Consider the following 20,446-nt stretch of genomic DNA (forward strand, 5'->3'; position numbering starts at 1 on the left):
GAGGCCTGGGACAACAGTCGAGGACGGCCCAAAGCTTTGGGACCCTGCACTGGCGTGGGAGACCCGGAAGAGGTTCCTGGTTCCTGGCTTTGGATGGGGCATAACCGGCCGTTGCGCTCACTTGGGGAGTGAATGATCGGACGGAAGATCTTCCTCTCTGTCTCTCTTCTTCTCTGTATATCTGACTTTGTAATAAAAAATAAATAAATCTTTTAAAAAAAATCTTATTTGGGGAAATATTAAGTCTTTTTGCTATAATGTAGATTTAAAATATGATACCTCCTAAACTAAAAACAGAAAGACAGACAGAAAGACAGAAAGACAGAAAGACAGAAAGGACAGAAAGGACAGAAAGGACAGAAAGGAAGGAAGGAAAGAAGGGAGGGAGGAAGGAAGGGTGGGAGGAAGGGAGAGAAGGGTGGGGAAGGGAGGGGAGGGGAAAGGAGTATCATTTTATTCTTACAATTGTACCTACAAAAACTGATTAAAAATAATTAAATTTTGTTTAATTATAGAGAACTAAACATGATCAGACAAAAATATTTTAAATAATAAATAAAAAGATTTTTTAAAATCCCAAAGAAGGAAATCATGGTACTCAAATACTTTTCAATAAAACTAACCTAAACAATTTAATCCCAGATCATCCACAGTAGAGGCTGGAACAGATGGGTAATATTGGGAAAACTCTACTTCCCACTTTCCCCTGATACTTCTTTACCACTAAAGGCAACATCAGATAGACAAGGGTATTACAGAATTAAAGTGACGGTCTCACTGTTCAGGGACTATGTCTCTGAAACAGAATTAAAGTATAAAAGTGAGAAATTTCTATTATATCTACAAATATGGCTTTTTGGAAATGGTACTTGTATTTATTCAAAAGCTTGCTAAGTGAATGAACATATAACTTAATGCAAATAATGAGCTAACGTTTAAGGTTTGGTGATGGGTTTAAGAATATTAAAATACTGATTGTGATAAATTTTCAAGCCAAAAGTATATATATGTATTTTATATTCATATATGCACAGACACAACAGGATATAAGTTCATTTAGAAAAAAAATGTGTTAGGCTCAAACTGAATTGAGATATTTATAGAAAAACTGAACACCACCTTGCTGCTATTCTCCAGGGTGGCACTATACAAGAGAACCTTCTGTGGTGATGGAAACTTTCCGGCTCTGCACTGTCCAGCAGGGACACCATCATACCCGCCAGTGTTATCTCAATGTATCTAAAACGCGGTCGTAAAACTAAGAAACTCAGTTTTCAACATTATATAATTTAAACAGATTCACATGTAAATAACCTTTCATGCCCAGCAGCCTCTACGCTGACAAGTGCAGCTATGAAGAACAAGCATCTTCTCTTCCCTCACCAACACTTTCCACCTTTCCTTTTCAACTTGGCTCCAGTTTCATCTCAGAGTCCCAGTGCTTCCCTGGAAGGGCCTGCATTTCTTTAGGATTTATCCACTGAACAGCAAACTGTCATCTCCACAAGGACAGGGTGGTGTTTTATTCATTTTTATCCTCTCTGCATCCAGCAGAAATTCTTAAAATAGATTCTCATTTCATTCTTATGAAATAAATTACAGAAAGAGGCTATCAAGAGCTGATTAAACAAGGAAGTTCTACAAAAAAATAATGATGTGGGGAAACGATTCTATTTATTTTGTTGTTTCCCTCATAAAAGCCATTTGCATGTCCCTGAAATGTTAGCTATGTGGTACAGCTAGCATTTCTGCTACAGTAATTCCTAAGGCATCTTAATAACTCAGTCAAATGCCGCCTGTGCTTTTCACAGCCGTAAACTGTCTGTTCACTCATTGTCAAAGAGTCAGGAAGGCAGAAAACCAACAGCTTCATCACACTGCACATGAAACGGCAACACAAAAGCCAGGATACTCACCATCACCAACATCGAAGTCCTTAAAGGCCAATTCAGAACCTGAATCATCCAGAAGGATTTCTCCATTTAGTGTAAACATCATGGTGTGTTCATTCATGTCAACCATACACCCTACAACATCACCTGCTTGCCATGAGCGCCCATAGTGCTCATTTCCCTGGTGCCACCGCTGGGCCTGCAGAGGAGAGGAGAGGAGAGGAGAGGAGCGGAGAGGAGTGTCTGGTCACAGAGGAACTCAGGCAAAAGCACTGTTCCCCCTACCCTACCCTCTTCACTACTACAACTCATCAAAGCAATGGTAGAATCAACTCCCACTAACATCTCAGTCTGCTGGTGTATTCCAGGCAGTATGCAGATATCTGAAAGTCCTAAGTCTCATAATCACACCACAAAGTACAGAATCTTGAAAAATTTCAAATGCTCCAAATCATTATTTGGAGAGCCTATGCAAAAAACTGAACCCACAAAACTACATTACTTTAGACTTTTTTTTCCTACTAAAATAAATGCTTTCCAGGATCTGGGTCATTTTTCTTGATTCCCACTGCAAGGAAATACGATCTTGGAATTTCTTATTAAAAAACAAACTGAAGTTCCATCTATTTCAAAATAAAATCCCATTCTGTGAGACCAGTGCCACTGGCTAATTTGAACAAGATGAATTTAAAAGCATTGTAGTTATGTACTAAAATCAAAAAAGCTTCAAATCAAACCTAAAAATATTCTGAAGAAATATACTAAAATAACAAGCCAACGCGGCATATAGATAGAAACTCTTTTACATGTATACATAAGTAACATTTCCTAACTATACTTGAAATATAATTTTGATAAAACTTTTGCATCTATAGCATATCCCACTAATTAATTTTAAGATTTTTTAAAAATTTACTTAGAAGAGTTGTATAGAGAGGGAGAGAAAGAGAAAAACAGAGACAGAGAATTTTCTATCCCCTGATTCATTTTCTAGATAAGCTAGGACTGGGCCAGGCAGAATCCAGGAGCCAGGGACTTTATATAGGTCTCCTACATGGGTAGCAGAGACCCAAATACTTGTGCCATCTTCAGCTGCTTTTCCCAGGCCACGAGCAGGGAACTAGATCAGAAGTGGAGCAGCAGAGACTCAAATAGGCACATGTTTAGGATGCCAGCTTTGCAGGCAGCAGTTTCATGTATTGTGACACAATGCTAGTCCCTATTCTAGTAATTTATAGACACAGAAGTAGCCATAGTAATTATAATTCTTACAACATTATACGTAAGAATCCCCTTCATTGTGAACCGCTATGTAATTGTGTATCATCACCACTGAAGTTGATGATAGAACCCCTCTCAAAAATTTACTTTTTTATTTCAAAGGCAGATTTGAAAGGAAAGACACAGAGATCTACCATCTGCTGGTTCACTTCCACTTCCCCCACAGTGCTTTCCCAAGCCATAAGCAGGGAGCTAGAACAGCAGCGGGGCCATGGACTGCCAGTGGGATGCAGTGGTGAAGGTAGTAGATTAGTCTGTGTATAACCATGCCATCCCCACAGTAACTTTAAAAAAAATAATAACTAAATCAAACATCAAAGGGCATAAAAACCCAGAACCTACTAACTTACTAACCACCCACCTCACCCATCCCTAAACTGAAGACCCTCCCTTGCCTCAGCTCTTGTTGTGGGACAGGCAGCTGGTTCAGAATCACCAGCTTGGAAGCTGCCCCCACCACACACACACCACCTCCATGGATATTATGCCCATCTATCATCACATGAGGGGGTGGCATTGCACTGTTACATAACCACTCCTTTTGCAAGACCCCATAAAGGTCCATGATAGGGAGAGGCTAGCTCTCTTGGTCACGTGCTTCTAAAGCTCTTGCACTCCAACTCTTGACCTCCCCAGTACCTGCTTGCTCTAAAGGCTTCCTGTGGACAGACTCTGAGGACAGTTAGCTCCTAACCATGCCCCTGGATGTCTGTATTCCTAATTCTCTGTTCAATGCTTAGGTGAATCAGTGAAGATGTTAATGCTAAGATGCTTTGTATTTCTAATTTGTGTACTTTTCAAGAGTTCCAGGAGAAGTGAGCCTAGCAGTAATGAAATATGGACAGAGAAGCCAGGAAAAGGTGAATGTGTACAGTTTTGAAAGTGTTCCCAGTTTGGTCACTACATGACTCAGGATAACTTATATTACTGGGGAAGCTGGGACATAGGTCTTCAGTTTAATGGGTGGGTTTCATGGTAATGACCATTTGTTCCTCTCAGCACTTTGATTCTGACTGGACTGTCATATGTACTTGTCATTTCCTAATCCTAGCAGGCCCTGTTATCATAAAGCTTGGTTAATAAAGACTTCTTAATATATCTTAGATTTCTCTGGTGTGATCTTGCTTGCACACTGCAACAGTTTGACTGGCACAAAGAGGATTTTTAACTTCTTAGCAGTAGCTAGCACCTACCATATTTCATTACATCTGATTCTCTGGGTAAACAAAGCTAAAGCTACATTTTAAAAATAAGTAATTATGGCCTGGCGTGGTAGCCTAGTGGTTAAAGTTCTCGCCTTGTACACTCTGGGATCTCATATGGGTGCTGGTTCGTATCCCGGCAGCCCTGCTTCCCATCCAGCTTTTTGCTTGTGCCCTGGAAGTCAGTCGAGGACAGCCCAAAGCCTTGGGACCTCATACTTGTGTGGGAGACCCAGAAGAAGCTCCTGGCTTCTGGCTTCGGATCAGCTCAATTCCGGCCATTGTGGCCAACTGGGGAGTAACTCATTGGGCAAAAGATCTTTCTCTCTGTATCTCCTCCTCTCTATATATCTGACTTTCCAATAAAAATAAGTAAATCTTAAAAAAAATTAAAACCCCAAGTAATTAGTTTGAGCCACACACAAACACAAAGAGTACCAACCACTGGTTTATTACTTCAAATACCTACAACTGCCAGTTATGTCAGGCATAGCCAAAATACACTTACATAGCAGAGTGTTGGACTTGTTACTGCTGCTGAAAGACTTTGTTATATAATAATATCGGGGAAGACAAGGGGTAGATAAAGAGGAGTGGAAGTGGGAATTCCTATGCATATGGAACTGTATCATGAATGAATAACTGAATGGATGACACGGATGGCAAGTGTTGCCCCTCCCCCCCAAAAATGAAACTGATGCTGTTGAAAAAATGAAAACTGTCATTATAAACATCTTACTCTTAACTATTCTATTAAAGCTTATATATAAAATTAACTTCCAAGGACAAATTCATTATATCAAATTCCTTTGTTTTCCTTAAGTTAAAGTATTTTTCTTTGTGTATGTTTATCACATTTAATAGACAAAGCTGATTAATAATTTTGACAAGCACAGAACAGAAATAGATTATTTGGTAAATTTCACAGTACTCATGGCATAAGAAAAAAAGACTTGAAAACTTCTAGAACATTTTTTCCTATGAACTATGTTTCCATGTACTGATTAAAGTGCTGCTTATTTTACCACCAAAAATAAATAAATAAATAAATAAATAAAATAACACCTAGTGCTGGCGGCATGGCACCTGGAACATAGGGGCATACCTAATGCAAGACCCAATGAAGTTTACTCACCTTGAAGCCATCAAAAGCAAAGGCACGTTCATCAGAGCCAAGCTCCTGGTCCGGCTGACAGCCTGGCCTGCTCCAGCCGACTCTCATGTCTCCAGCAGTGACAGCCTCAAACTCAAAATACCACCGCCCTGCCTTCACTGCATAGGTCTTCTCTGCACGGAAGATGCGGAACCGTTCCCCTGTACCACTGCACACCTCGGCCCTGCCAGCTGTAAATTTTAAAAGAGATTCTTGTAGTCATTAGATAGGAAATCAGAAAATAGGAAGGTATATTAGTCATTTGTTAAATACTACAACAAAATTCCAGAGGCACCTAGCCCATCAAAAAAAAAAAAAAAAAGATTTAGGTCATAGTTTTGGAAGTTTGGGTCCAAGATTAGGCAGCCCTTAAGGGCTTGTTTGACTTCTCATGAAGATGCTAGAACCAGGAACAGAGAGAAGCTGGGCCAAACCCCATCTTTTCCAATAACCCTTTCTTCTTTCCAAGAGGGTAAGACCCAAGGAAGTGAGAACCCCCTCCTGCTGATCACCATAAATGAAGTATGACACCATAATGAATTAGACACAATAAATGAATTAAGTTTCTACTATCTTAGGATCATTAACATAAGACTTTGGAGCTTAAATTCCTATATGAGTTTGACAGCCAAATCATATTAAAAGCATAGCAGGAGGATTTCATTTAACTTTAGTAACTAAACCTGCATTCATGATAGTAATAACCTTCAATTTTTATCTTGTTTCACTTCTCACTAAATGTTTTTGTATCTATGATCAACCCCTGTCAATAGAAATCAGCTTGGCAAGGTGAAAGCTCAAGCACTGCCCCTAGAGAGCCTGGGTGTTAAACATCAGTAATGCTGCTGGTGTAGGCCATGTCTCCACAGTTAGCTCCTTCTCAAGGGGGAACTGCAATCACGAGGGGGAAAAAATCCAAAGCAAACTGATATGGCAATAGAAGACCAGATAAGCTTGCAGACACAGCTGAACAGTCACTAATGGGTAAGAGAGGTGCAAGCAGCAGCTATGTGCTTTATGTGGGGAGATGGAGGAGCCACCAGAGCATGGCAAGAACAGCAGCTTCCCTGAGGGCGGCGAAGGCATCCATCATTGTGACTCAGACATTCTGAGGCCTACCACATCTTCACTGTGATTTGCTATACTTACAAATCTGTTTTTAAAAAACTGGACAATAGCAGGGAGTGAATAAATGGGCCAGAGTTCAAAATCAAAACCAGTGTGGGGATAAGGAGGAAATAATTTTCGAAAAAAAAAAAAAAAACTGAAGAGGCATCTAACTTACAAAAAAAAAGAAAAGATCTGTTTAGTTCACAGTCTTAGAGGTTTGGGTCCAATATTAGGCATTCTTTAAGGGTTTCTGACCTCTGATGAAGGAGGTGGACATAACAGAAATTAAGAAAAAAAAATTTAAGAAATGCAAATTTGAAATTTGAAGTGACTAACATTGGGCACTAGAGGGCAAACTTCTTAGAAGAATCCTGACCCAGAAGGACCACAAAGAAAACTCTTCAGAGGTTTTCTTTGAGACAGAGACAAGGGCCACCTGAACTGATACATTATCTCAGCTAAAAACCTGCATGACTTAGAAAAGGACACCTCAGTGGTCCTGCTAACATACACCACTAGTAAGCATCAGGAAGCAGGACTCTCATAATGCTAGCATCACTTACGTTCCTGTCCTTCTAGGAAGAGGCACTGAGTTCATAGATGCTGGATAATGATCAGTTCTCCTTTGCTTCTCTTATGAAAGTGTAACAACATTCTAACCACTGATTTGGCAGAACCATATGAAGAACTATAGCAATAATCCAGATGAATTGCAAAGTTTATCAATAAATACCATAAACAGCAAGCTCATCCTATGCAACAATTTGAGTTTAGATACAAATAAGGCCAGTAAAATCATCATTAGTTCTTTTTAATAATGGTGGTAGCAATTATAAAAATTACAGCTGAAACAAACAAAAGATTAGCATGTGGCATTGGGGTATAAACCCATCACATGACAGGCAAATGTAAACTGACTTTGGAGTTCCTATGGAATTATGCCATGACTAGTATTGACAATTCCGAATTTTATTATTGGAAAGGCAAATCTACAGAGAGAAAGAGAGAAAGATTTCCCATCCACAGGTTCATTCCCCAAGTGGCTGCATCAGAGGGAGCTGAGCCGATCCAAAGCTAAGAGCCTCTTCCAATTCCCCCACACAGGTGCAGGGTCCCAAGGCTTTAGGCCATCCTCGATTGCTTTCCCAGGCTACAGGTAGGGAGCTGGAAGGGAAGCGGGGCCACTGGGACACAAACTGACACCCATATGGGATCCTGGCAGTTGCAAGAAAAGGACATTAGCCACTAGGCTACCATGTTGGACCTAAGAAAAAAATATTTTGAGGAAACATACAGAATTGTAATTTATAATTATTAAACTCATTTGACTTTTCAAAATGCTACAGTAGTTTTGCACCTAGAAGGGAACAGAAATATGTTAGATTTTCTAAAACAGTTATACTTTACCAATTGCTGTAAGCCCTAAGAGTCTCAGGAAGACATCCATCCTAACCTAGCTTCTCTTTCTGTGCCTTCTCAGACTCCCAGAACTCTTACACTTGGCCTTTTAATGATGCCTTTCAGTTCTTGAACACTTTTGTTTTTACCTTGACCCAGCCCTGCTTCCAGCTTTTTGATTGTTTTCCCCTGGTGACAGGAAATATCTTCCAATTCTGAGGTTCTTTCTTCTGCCTCCTTCATTCTATTTTGGAGACTCTCCACTGTACCTTTAATTTGCTCCACTGTATTCTTAATTTCTGATATGTCAGTTTTTATTTGATTCATTTCCTGTGTGATATGTTCCTTAAATTCCTTAAACTACTGCATTACATGCTTCTCATTGTTGATAAGAAACTTTATGACAAGTGTTTTGAATTTGTTATCCCCAATTTTCTCAATGTCTTCCTCAGTTAACTCTGAGGTTGGCAAAGGCTTCTACTCCTTTGTAGGGGAGTTTTCAGTAATATTCATTGTGCCTTTGGCTCTTCTTTTTCTCTTGGTCATTGTACTTCTGGTTATCAGGGTCTTCTCCTTGGGGCAGGTTTCTAAGCTGTGTCACCCACAGGTCTACAATTTGATTTTACTTATTGTGGTTGGTACAAGGCTCTTTGTTTGCAGTCACTTGTGCCACTCCGTCCAGAGAGTTCCAGGTCTGGGTTCTTATGTTAGATTTCCACCATGTCTCCATAACCCCAGCTCCTGGCTCATTGCTCTCCACTTGCTATGATACCACGCTGAGGAAGCACCATTGTCTGTATGACCTTTCTCCCACTTCCGGTGGGAGTAGGTCCCAGGATTAGGGAGATACCAGGTGTCCTAAACAGCGAGGTTGTTGGTGGAGCTGATCTTGACAGAACCTGTTGGCTGTTAGGTCTGAGGGACTCATGGACCTATTTTGACCCATACAATGCCAAATTCAGTATTATTTTTGATGTGGCACCAGTACGATGCACTGAGCTCAGTGGAGTTCACTCAGCTCAGCGCATGCACAGCTCACTGTTGTCCCTGCAGACTTAAAGCCTTTACCACACCATACAAAATTGCACTTATGTGTCACTACTAGAGTTCTCTTGGCCCTCAGGTTGAGGGCTATCTGAACCTGTCTTGGGTGGAACCTGTAGGATGCCACTTTGTTGCAGTTCACTGAGCCAGAATCAGTTCACTCCCAGTTCATGTACATGCTCAGTCCTTTGCCTAGCCTTTGCCTCATTAAACAAAATGGTGCTTGATTCAGCTCTAAAGGGCAGAATGGGCTGTGAAATCCACCCTGTTCCCACACTGCCCATCTGGGACCTGCCACTCTATCTCTGCTCCTGGTCAAATCAAACAGACCAGCAAGACATGAAATTCTTTCTCTTGGTTCACCTCCTGAGGTCCCAGTGAATGGCTCTTTCCACCTGTTGCTGGTGCAATTCCAGCTGCTGGTGCAATTCAGACTGCCACTTGCTGAATGCCTTTTGGGTATCAGCCACTGCAACACTACACGGTTGTGTCTGCCACTTTTCTGCATCTGTCAGTCTCTAGGTACCCCTCTGCTGTCTTTTTTCTCCTCTTCCATTTCCTGCAATGTTCCTTCTCTGCTTCACACTGGCTAATGGTTCTCCATTTGTTTATACATGCCTTTACCCTATTTTGCCATCAAACATCAAAGGAAATTCCCTTTTAGAATTCAGGTAAAACTGGCACCCAGGGAGGTAGAATATGCATCCCAATAGGGGGCTCCACTTAGCAGTCCAGTGGCTATCCTTACGGTAAAATCAGAAACCTTCTTTTTCTATGTCTTCAGCTTGCAGCACTGAGGACAAGTTCCTTCCTAACAATGACTTTACATATCATAAAACCTAATAGGTCATTGTTCCTCAAAAAAAGTTCTGGGACCCTGCACCAATGTGGGTGACCTGGAATAAGTTCCTGACTCCTGGCTGAAGACTGGCTCAGCTCTGGGTTTTGGGGAGTGACCCAGCAGATGTCCATCTTTCCTATTTTCTGTAGATCTGCTTTTCCAATAAAAATAAATAAAATTTTTTAAAAGACTGTGTGCCCAGAAATCATCGTTCTAATAAACACAGAACGGCAGGTGGTAAGTACAAAAACTCTAACTCAGTGCCAACTATTCTCCAAACTACAGATATAAGCCCTATGCCACTAGAGGGCAGCCATGTCATAACTGTGTACTAAAATCCTTAAACAAGCTATAAAGGAAAATTGGTTTGTCTCTAAAATTTTGCACCTACCTAGAATCTATTACACATATTTACCAAACACTTCAAAATTTAATCCTATTAACAAACCTTTACATAATTATAATTCTATCTTAGGAATGTTTTTAAAGTATTGTTGAAACACTACAAATATTACAACTGAAATTTCACATTTTATCTGGAATATGTAGCCATTAGGCTAATGAGAAATAAATTATAAACCTGATTAATTATATAGACGAAATTTTATAAAGCAGTTTATACATATTACTTTTTAAAAATGTCAACAATATCACAGCACATTTTTATGTTAATGTTCTCAATCTCATCTTAATGGTAACAGATTAATTTTGTGTTCTATAATAAAATGTCTTACATCTATTATTTAATCTCCATTTCTACCATCCATGTTCTAAAAAAAAATCACATTTCCCCCAAGCTGCCCAACTGGTTTATGTTGAAGTACCCAGCCTCTCCAATCTGTTCCTTCACACAGTTACCATAATTACAATTGCTATTGTCAGCTGTTATTGCACATGAAGCTCTTGCTTTAAAACTTTGGGGCTGGTAGTACTTGTACAATTATTCCCTTCTCATCAGAAAATAAGTTGTTTGAGCTGTGAGATGGGTTTCATGCTTGCACCATGTGTTGCTGTTGACAATTTAGTCTATTTTTTCCCATATTCACCAAGATCTATTTAAGAGCAAAATCAGCTTATTCATCCATCCGTTCTCTAGAATCAGTCATACTAGTTGTCCAATACCCATGTGTTATAAACAAGTAGATGAGGAGTATTTCAAATAAGAAAGCAAAATGAAATATAATGTGGATTTTATAAAAATTTTAAAGATTTATTTAGTTACCCAAAAAGCAACTTAATTGAAGAGGAAGAAGGAGCTAGAGAAATTTTCCATCCATCATGGCCACTGCAGCCACTTGGGGAATGAACCAGCAGACGGAACACCTTTCTGTGTCTCCTTCCCTCTGTATATCTGCCTTTCCATTCAAAGAATAAATCTTAAAAAAAAAAAAAAAAAGATTGTACCAAACATGAATAAATAATCTATGCCCCCAAGCGAGTAATAATACCTTTAAACTAGAATCATTATTTATGTTTTCCTAGCACATATTGCACACTTTTATGTAAAGGATAAAGTGTACTCTTGGGTATTAATCTTATTTAACTTCTTCCTTAAAGACATGAGCTCACATAAAAGATGTCATTAATACTTAGTTTGAGTGATTCCTTTCCTTATTTCTCTTATTTTACCATTTATTTTATCAATAACTTTAGAACAGAGCAACACTGACTGCCGAAGCACTCCATTTTTTTTCAATGATTACCAGGAAAAATATTTTGAAAATTCCTAAATAAAAAATAACTAATTTTCAAAATGTCTGAAATGAGGCTGGGTAGGAATAAAGACAGAGAGGAGATGACTATATATTCATTAAAACTTTAGATACCTAAAATAGTAATGTCATTTAAAAAAGAATGAAAGCTATAAATTGGTTAATGTGTCTAAATATAAAACCAAGGAAGGTTTTCTTTACTCAATATTTCACTATAACATTTTTGTGTAGAAAAAAATCACCACCTACTAATATCCTCTAGGGATACATAAATGTTAAAGAATCATAAAACTGAAGTCTACATTGTGGCATAGCAGGCAAAAGCTGTCACCTGCAATGCCACCATACCATAAGGACACTGGTTTGTGTCTAGCTGTCCAACTACAATCCAACTCTCTAGGAATCTACCTGGGAAATTAGCAGAAGGTGGCCAAGTCCTTGGGTCCCTGAACCCACATGGAAAATCCAAAAGAAGCTCCTGTGTTGGGTTTTGGCCTGGCTCAGCCCTGACCAAGGTAACCATCTGGGGAGTGAATCAGTGCATTGAAGATCTCTGTCTTCGCCCAAACCTGCCTCGCTGTATCTTTCAAACAAAGATAAATAAATCTTTTTTTTTTAAATATTTATTTATTTTTGTTGGAAACTCAGATATACAGAGAGGAAGAGAGACAGAGATGAAGATCTTCTGTCTGATGGTTCACTCCCCAAGAGGCCACAATGGCTGGTGCTGAGCCAATCCGAAGCCAGGAGCCAGGAGCCAGGAGCTCTTCCAGGTGTGGGCCCCAAGGCTTTGGGCTGTCCTTGACTGCTTTCCCAGGTCACAAGCAGGGAGTTGAATGGAAAGCAGGGCCACCGGGATTAGAACTGGCGCCCATATGGGATCCCAGTGTGTGCAAGGAGAGGACTTTAACCACTACACTACTGTGCCGGGACCAAAGATAAAGAAATTTTTTTAAAAAATGATAAAGCCAAAGGAAAGTACAAGAACTCTGTAACTATTATGCCCTTCATTTACCTAGCAGGGTAGTTGCATAAAAGTAGGAATTACATAAGAATACTATAAATGTTATAATGCCATGTTAGTCTTATGCTTTTCCAAAGAAATGGAAGTATGAAATACAATTTCATATCATATTATTTACTCTTTATGATCCATAATCAGCAAATTAAATAAACATTTTAAAGTTTAAACAAAAAAGTACATTTAAGATCAGTTAGTTCTATAAATGTTTACAAAATCAACTGTTTAAGAAAATACATAAAGATAAATTAAGTAAAAATACAAGCAATCAAAAACAGGATGAAAAGAGAATATCACTATGTATCCAGACATTAAAACACTATAAGAAAATATTTGAATGATTTAAAGCCAAAAAAATGTAGCTACTTACTGAAAATCCATTAATTTCTTATAAAACACAATATATCAAAACTGACACAAGAAAAAAACAGACAACCCAACTCATTTTCTAGCTATTAAGGAAATTGAATTAATGATATCATCTTTAAGGATAAAACTACAGGATCATAGAATCTTGGTGATAGATTCTATCAAAACTTTAAGAAAAAAAATAAGACTAATAAAAATTCTTCCAGAAAAGAGAGAAGGGAAAAATATCTGACTTTTCTTATAACACTAGAATTATCTTGATAATAAAATTTCGCAGAACTACTGCAAGGGAAAAAATTATATAGCAGGATTGCTTATGAACACAGATGCAAAGATCCTAGGAAAATATTATCAACTAGAATATGGGGATGCATACGAATAATTCATTATGATTATTTGCAAACCAAGCTTAAATTTTAAAAAATTGATGTAGTTCATTATATCAATAAAACATAAGGATAAAATAAGCATATCTGTCAAGTTTCAAAACCCAATTCATGATGAAAACTCCCCTCAAACCAGGAGTAAAAAGAAAACTGAATGTGATAAAGTACATCTATTAAAAACCCTACAGCTCACACCATTCTTGATGGTGAAACATTAGAAGTTGTCCCTCTTTATTTTTTTATTTTTAGTTCTTAAGATATTTAATACAGTTGTGGGCGCAATTCTATTACTATAATGATATTTTTTCCCTCTCTTCATCACTTTTTTTTCATTTTTAAGATAGTTAAAGAAGTAAAACAAGCAGTATAACAAGTAAACAAGAAGTGTAGAAAGTAAAACAGGAAGTATAATAAGTAAAAACAAAAATTTGACCTTCAAAGATTAGAAATAAGGCAGGATAACAATCTCTCTCACCAGTCCACTCACATTGCTCTAAACACATTATCAATTCAATAAATCAAGGAGTGAAACAGGCATAATGATTGTGAAAGAGAAAGTGACACTGTTATTCTCTGTGGACTTCATGATTATGCATAGAAAAATCCTATGGAATTTATAAAAACTAATCAGAATGGATAGTCACACTGAGTAAGATTAAAGGCTGTAAGATTAGTATAAACATTAATTATGTTACATTTATAAAGAACTATTAAAAATAATAATTAAAATAAATTTTATTTGTACTAATTTCAAAAATATAAATCAAATGATACATAAGGCAGCTAATCTGTGAGATTTTTAAAGATCTACTATATTTTTAAAATTTGTTAATTACTTTGCTTGATACAGTTTTATAGGCTTAGGGGTTCATTCCCTTCCCCTTCCTCCTTATACATCTTTCCCTCCCACCATTTGTCTCCGTGTTATTACAATAGTGTAGCACAGCCTAATTTCTGATATTCAAGTGTATCCTGACATGGGAAGTACAGAAAAACATAGAAAACCTAGTATTATAATGTAAAAGTATATTTATAAGCTTCATTGAGAGTCCTACTTTAACTCAGGGGAGATGCATACCATATAGAAGATGTGTGAAGATGTTTAATGTCTACATGGAGACACAAAGGAAAACACAAAGAAACCTTCACAGAGAACAAAATAAAAATAAGACTGACCATACCTGATTTCAAGATTATTATGAAGTGATTAAAAACAGGAAGAAATCAACTTAAGGATAGATATGAAGAGTAATAAAAGATATTCAAAAGTGAGCCCACTCATATTGACAAAGATGCTATGGCATTTTAATTTGGAAATGATGATTGTTCCAACAAATGGGACTGGGACAGCTGGATAGCCAAATGTCCAAAAAAAAAGGTTGTAATGCTAACCGTACATAGACACAAAATTAACTCAAATTGGATCACAGACTTAAATGCAAATGTAAAAAATAGAATAACATATTCATATTTATGCATATGATAGTATTTCTTAAAAGTTACAGACTGTAAAAAATCACATGTAGACTGGAAAATTAACAGTATTTGCTCTTTGAAAGGCCTCATTAAGAAAATGAAACAGCAACTTACAATCTGGGAGAAAAATGTTTGTAGCATCTAATACAGTTCGTATATTGAAAATATAGCATCCAACAGAAAGACAAACATAAAACATTAAATACAGCCCAGCTGCTATGCTCCTAGAGATTTACTCTAAGGAAATGAAAATATGTCTACATAAAGATTTGCATATGGATGTTCATAGCAGCCTTATTGGTAATACTGAAACACCAGAGACAATCCAAATGTTCACCAAAGAGAATTAATAAAATGGATAAATAAATTGTCAAATAATAATACAAAGGAATGCCATGCAGAAATAAATTTTGTTGTATACATGAAGACATGTATATCACAAATATTATGTTGCAAATATGTTGCAAAAAGAAAGCCAGATACAAAAAATATATATTGCAATAATAACATTTATACAAAGAATAAGAAGCAGCAAAGAAACTTTATGAAACAGAAGCAAATGTTGGAGATGCTATGTGTGGTGTTTTGTATGTGTCTGTGCATGTGTATATAATTGCCATATGTCATCAAAACTGAACATGTAAAATTAGTGCCTTTTATCAAATATAAATTACAACTCAAATGGAAAACATATTTTAAAAGGAACCATTTAATTCTGAGGGCTTTTATTATACCAGACTGTTGTAGAAATTTTTGTGTTGTTACTTCTTGACTAAATCCCTTTATTTTCCACATCATTTCTGGTGCAGACGCTTTCTTTGCATCAGACATCCCAGTGATATTTTGCACACCTGGCAGCTCCTTCTTCAATGGAGTACAAATACATACCTGATGTTATAAAGCTCATTTCACGATAAACAAGGTATTATATTACAATCACAGATTCTATTGAATTAATTAATTTTACCTGTAGTAAATATAAGGATTCAGTTATAAGTAGAATCTTCAAGATAATAAGTACATACTTAACTCAAAAAATAAATGGGAGTGAGTTTTGCGTAGAAATAAGACCTCACTTCCATATCACAGTATTTGTGTTCAAGTCCTGGCATCTCACTCCAAATTTGTGCCAATGCAGATCCTGGGACATGGTGGTCATGGCTCAGGTCACTGGAGTATGCACTGTGTGTCTGCCTCTCGGCTCTGACCTTGCCACACCCCAGCTGTTGTGGGCACCTGGTAGTGGCCTGCTGGACAGGAATTCTCTGTATCTATTTCTCTGTCTTTCAAATGTACTACAAACATTAAGTCTAATATCTGTCAGAATGTCTGAGGTTAGGATCCTGCATGCACCCCTGAGTACATAGGAAGGTAGAAATCCCTGAATCTGTTTCCTAAACACAGACATCCTCATAAACTTACCATGAGGATGAAACAATAAAGGTCTTAGAAACATTTGTTACACATATAGGTACCCCATAAATCTTAAATCTTACTAATACATATTTGCAACTGTCATATGATAAATACCATACTGAAAATGCTACTTATTCAGGATATTTAGAATAGATTTCTTTTAAACTTATCTTAAAAATAGATATAAGCATCACAATGAAACACATAGTACTCAGTTCATTTTCATCCATTTGGAAATACAGATGTTCATACTGATTACATTGCAGGAGCACAGGATGACAATCACTTTAAACAATATTCCTAAAAGTCATTATCTAAAAGAAAAGCATTCTTTATAAAACCTTTTAAAAACAATTACTGAATGTTTATTCTAATTTGTTTTCCTGAGATCAAAATATCACATTGGCTCATTACCTATTGTTTATATGAGTATAATGCCAGGTGGTGTATGGAAGAACACTAGCTGATTAAACTAGTGGATGAACCAATTCTTCAGCAGGAGGACTAGCAGAGTGGAGAAGGAGACTAGTGTCTACAAGAAGGAAACTTCATTTCAGATCCTTCGGTGAAGGAAACCCCTTCTGCTCTACTGTAGAACCCCCTGAGACTGAAGCATCCTATCCACGGAAAACAATAACACACACTCTAAATTACCAGTCTAACTCAGACACTTAAATGAGAGGACTCTGCCTTGCATTCCCTTTTCACTTATTTCTTTGGCTTCAAAGCACCATCAGATGACTTACAACTGTAGGTGAACAAAGTAAAACCAAATACCATGATCTTGATCTGGAGCCTCCAGGTTGTAGCCGTAGCCCAGCAGCGTGCGCACAGCCTCACGGAGGCTGTCCTTGTTTGACTTTTTGGTCCGGTCATCTAGGAGAGCATAAGGAACCAGGCGAGGGTTTCTTCTGTTCTTCACATCCTAAGGGGGAGCAAAGGCAAGGAGTTGCCAAAGCAAGCAGCCTGAGGAAATGCAGCAACTACCAAAGACATCACCATGGAAAGCTTCTAAGGATGAAGATGTCTGTTTCATTTTCCTCCTTCTTCTTAAGTTGCAGAATTTGCCAGTACACTACCAAACAGGAAAACTACCTAAAATGAGCTCTGTCTTCCATCTCCTATGGTCTCAAGGCAATGAGATAATTGAGAGAACATTCATTGCCTCGTATAGTTCACTGGTAAGCCCGTACTGCTTACTTCTCAATGGTCTCCGGTCAACAGACAGAATAAATTTGCTTTCTTGTCTTTAGAGAAAGCCCAGTGGACAGTCATTACATGTCCCTGTATAAGTGTTGGGAACACACATTCTGTTTACTTCCTCAACTAATGAAGCCAAGGGATACTATGAATACTGAAAAGATTATAAAAATCATAACTGATCTATTGTAAGAGAGGCTCTGATTTTAAATAGTGTTAAAACGTTATTGACAAAGAGAAAGGACAGAAGGTCTTTCAATCTGGGTAAAATGATCCCTAATTTTAGATGCAGTAGGAAATGTTCAGGAAACTGTGGAATGGGCATAACTGCATCGTCATTAGGGTAGCAGCATTTATGAAACCACTTCTTTCCATGCGTTTACTGACACTCTTCTGCAGTGCTTCCAGAGTGTCCACGACTCAAGAAGCATAATCAAAAGTACACCACGGGAAAATGAAGATATACCCACACTATCTCAACAAAAAATACTACAAAACAAAAGCTGTGGGGTTCATGGCAGCTGTTTTGGCAGACAGGAGCAAGGAAAACTGTTCTGTCTCTTATTGCTTCTTCACTCCAGCACACTTCTAATGAACAACTATTCTGAATACCAGAACATCTACTGACTCCTGGAGTCAAAAATCACTGGATTGCTTTTCAGGTGGCTCCATTCCAAAGTTCCCACAAAACAAGCAAGCAGAAGTAAACAGAGCTTGTACTGCTAAAGCAGCTTCCCAACACTCTATCCAGTGCCCCCTCCTTTTCAACATAGCCGCTGTCCCTCAGGGTTTCCACTGTGGAAATGGAAGCCTCCCCTGCATCCACTCTGCAGAGATGATGTTCTGACAATATACTCGTTTTATAGGAGCTTCCTGTGGGTTCTGCACCCAAAGACAGCACAGAAGATGAAACTCAAGCAAACTTCTGTTCTCGGTGGTTTTAGTTTTTGAGAAGCAGATGAAAAATCAAAAGTCAACGCCTTTTCTAATAACACAGTGAATGTGCTGCATCAATGGGGAAAGCAGAGAAGGGAACTGAAAGAAGGGATGGAGAAATGGCTCATGTGAGAGCTTCTCTAAGCTCAGACACAGCCTTGACCTGCAGTGTCAGCATATCCCATGTGGGTGACAGGTGCTCTCTGCCAATGGTCTGAGAGAAGCAGAAGAAGATGGCATAAGTGTTCAAGCCCTTGCCACCCACATGGGAGACCTGAATGAAACTGTGGCTCCTGGCTTCAGACTAACAGCCTTGGCCACTGTGGTCGCCATGGGAATTACCCAATGGATGAAATCTCTCTCCTTATCTCTCTCTATCTCTCCCTCACTCTGTAACAATTTGACATAAATAAATGTATTTTTTTTTAAAAAAAAAACTACTATTGTAACATAACTCTGTGTATTTGATGTGTCTTCCATTGTAAGACCCAGAGCAGAAGTCATCTAATTACTAAATGTAGTACTAAATGGGTATTTTAGAGAAAATGTACAAGATTAAAACATATATAAATGATATATTTAAAAGGTCACTATTTAATCTACATTCATGCACACTTTGACAATTCCAGTTTAAGTCAATCGTGCTGAGAACCCCATGTACCTGTTGGATCCCATATGTCCAGCCTTGCCGGATTCGATCCCGGGCCCACACATTGTGAGCATTTTCTGCCAGCTTATCCACCATTGCTTCTTGAGATGGGGTAAGTTTTATAAAGCTCAAGTCCATTGGGGCAGGTTTATATCCACTTGTCAGCTGGTAACTACAATGCAAAGACAAACAGATAAAACCAAATTTATGTTAAGAGTCCCTAGGACACCTTACTCAAGACATCACTTGATTCCAATTGTTCATAAACCACAGCGGTTACATTGGGGAAAAACTACTCAACAAGCCTGGGATCCTTTCCCTTTAACTATTCAATTATTAAGTGAAAAAGCCATATGACCTTTATGTGCCCAAATTTACACCAAAAAAACACAAAAATTAGCCCATCTCTGAAAGATAACAAGGACCCATGATAGCATGTTCCAAATAGTTAAGGTTTATTCAAAATACTGGTTTTCCATTAAAGCATCTCTTTCTATAATATCCTCAACTTTCAAAGGTTAAATTAATAGAATACTCTTTGATCAGTCAGTGTACCCCCACAGATATTTATCCATTCTTTATTCTATAAGGAGATTTTAATGCATTTATAATTCACTTTCCTGTAGCTATTTCTTGTGTTTTAAGGATTTATTTTTTTTATTACAAAGGCAGATTTACAGATAGAAGGATAGATGAAGAGCTCCCATTAACTGTTTTACTCCCCAAATGGCTTCAAGTGCCAGAGATGAGCTGATCCAAACCAGTAGCTTCCTCCAGGTCTCCCATGTGGGTGCAGGGTCCCGAGGATTTGGGTCATCCACCACTGCTTTCCCAAGCCACTCACAGAGAGCCAGATCACATATGGAGCAGCCATATGATACCCATATGGAATGCTAGCACTTTAAGGAGGAGGCTCAGCATGTAGAGCCATGGTGCCGTCCCCATGTACTGCTAATTCTACTGCTAAATTTTTAGGGAGCCACAAAATAAGATAAAAAAGCTAGCAAGTAGAGAAAAATCTCAGCTAGGTAATCATCTAAAACATGATTACACATCATTTCTCTGGAGTTCAAAGAACTCTTATCAGAGCCGAATTCCACACTCTGAGCTAGAGGGAAAAGGTACAAAAAGAGGTATGTGCTTTAATCTTTTGGAAACTATATAATATAGAAAATGTTATATTTCAATATATAATTGAAACTACTAAAATCTCAACATGCACGTATACAGTACTGCCCTGTTTCACACAGACACACAAACAGCTGTCTCATTCTACTTGGTGACTAATATCAACACAAGGTCTATTTTATTCTTCTGCCATGCTTTAACTCCAGCAATCAATTACTGTTTGAAGTACGAA

General features: G+C 38.0%; 1 protein-coding gene across 1 annotated transcript in view; it reads right to left on the minus strand.

The window, feature by feature from the left end:
- The window catches only part of RYR2 (ryanodine receptor 2), a 603,900-nt gene that overhangs the window by 216,017 nt on the left and 367,437 nt on the right, over positions 1-20,446 (minus strand). The window contains exons 26-29 of the mRNA XM_040967818.1: positions 19,099-19,258; positions 17,079-17,226; positions 5,511-5,719; positions 1,917-2,091 (exon numbers count right to left, since the gene is read on the minus strand). Coding sequence (XP_040823752.1) covers positions 1,917-2,091; positions 5,511-5,719; positions 17,079-17,226; positions 19,099-19,258 — 692 coding nt within the window. The remainder of the gene's footprint in view (positions 1-1,916; positions 2,092-5,510; positions 5,720-17,078; positions 17,227-19,098; positions 19,259-20,446) is intronic.

The sequence above is a fragment of the Ochotona curzoniae genome, unplaced genomic scaffold (assembly GCF_017591425.1).
Source record: "Ochotona curzoniae isolate NIBS_2020 unplaced genomic scaffold, NIBS_Ocur_1.0 scaffold_4683, whole genome shotgun sequence".
Lineage (NCBI taxonomy): Eukaryota > Metazoa > Chordata > Mammalia > Lagomorpha > Ochotonidae > Ochotona > Ochotona curzoniae.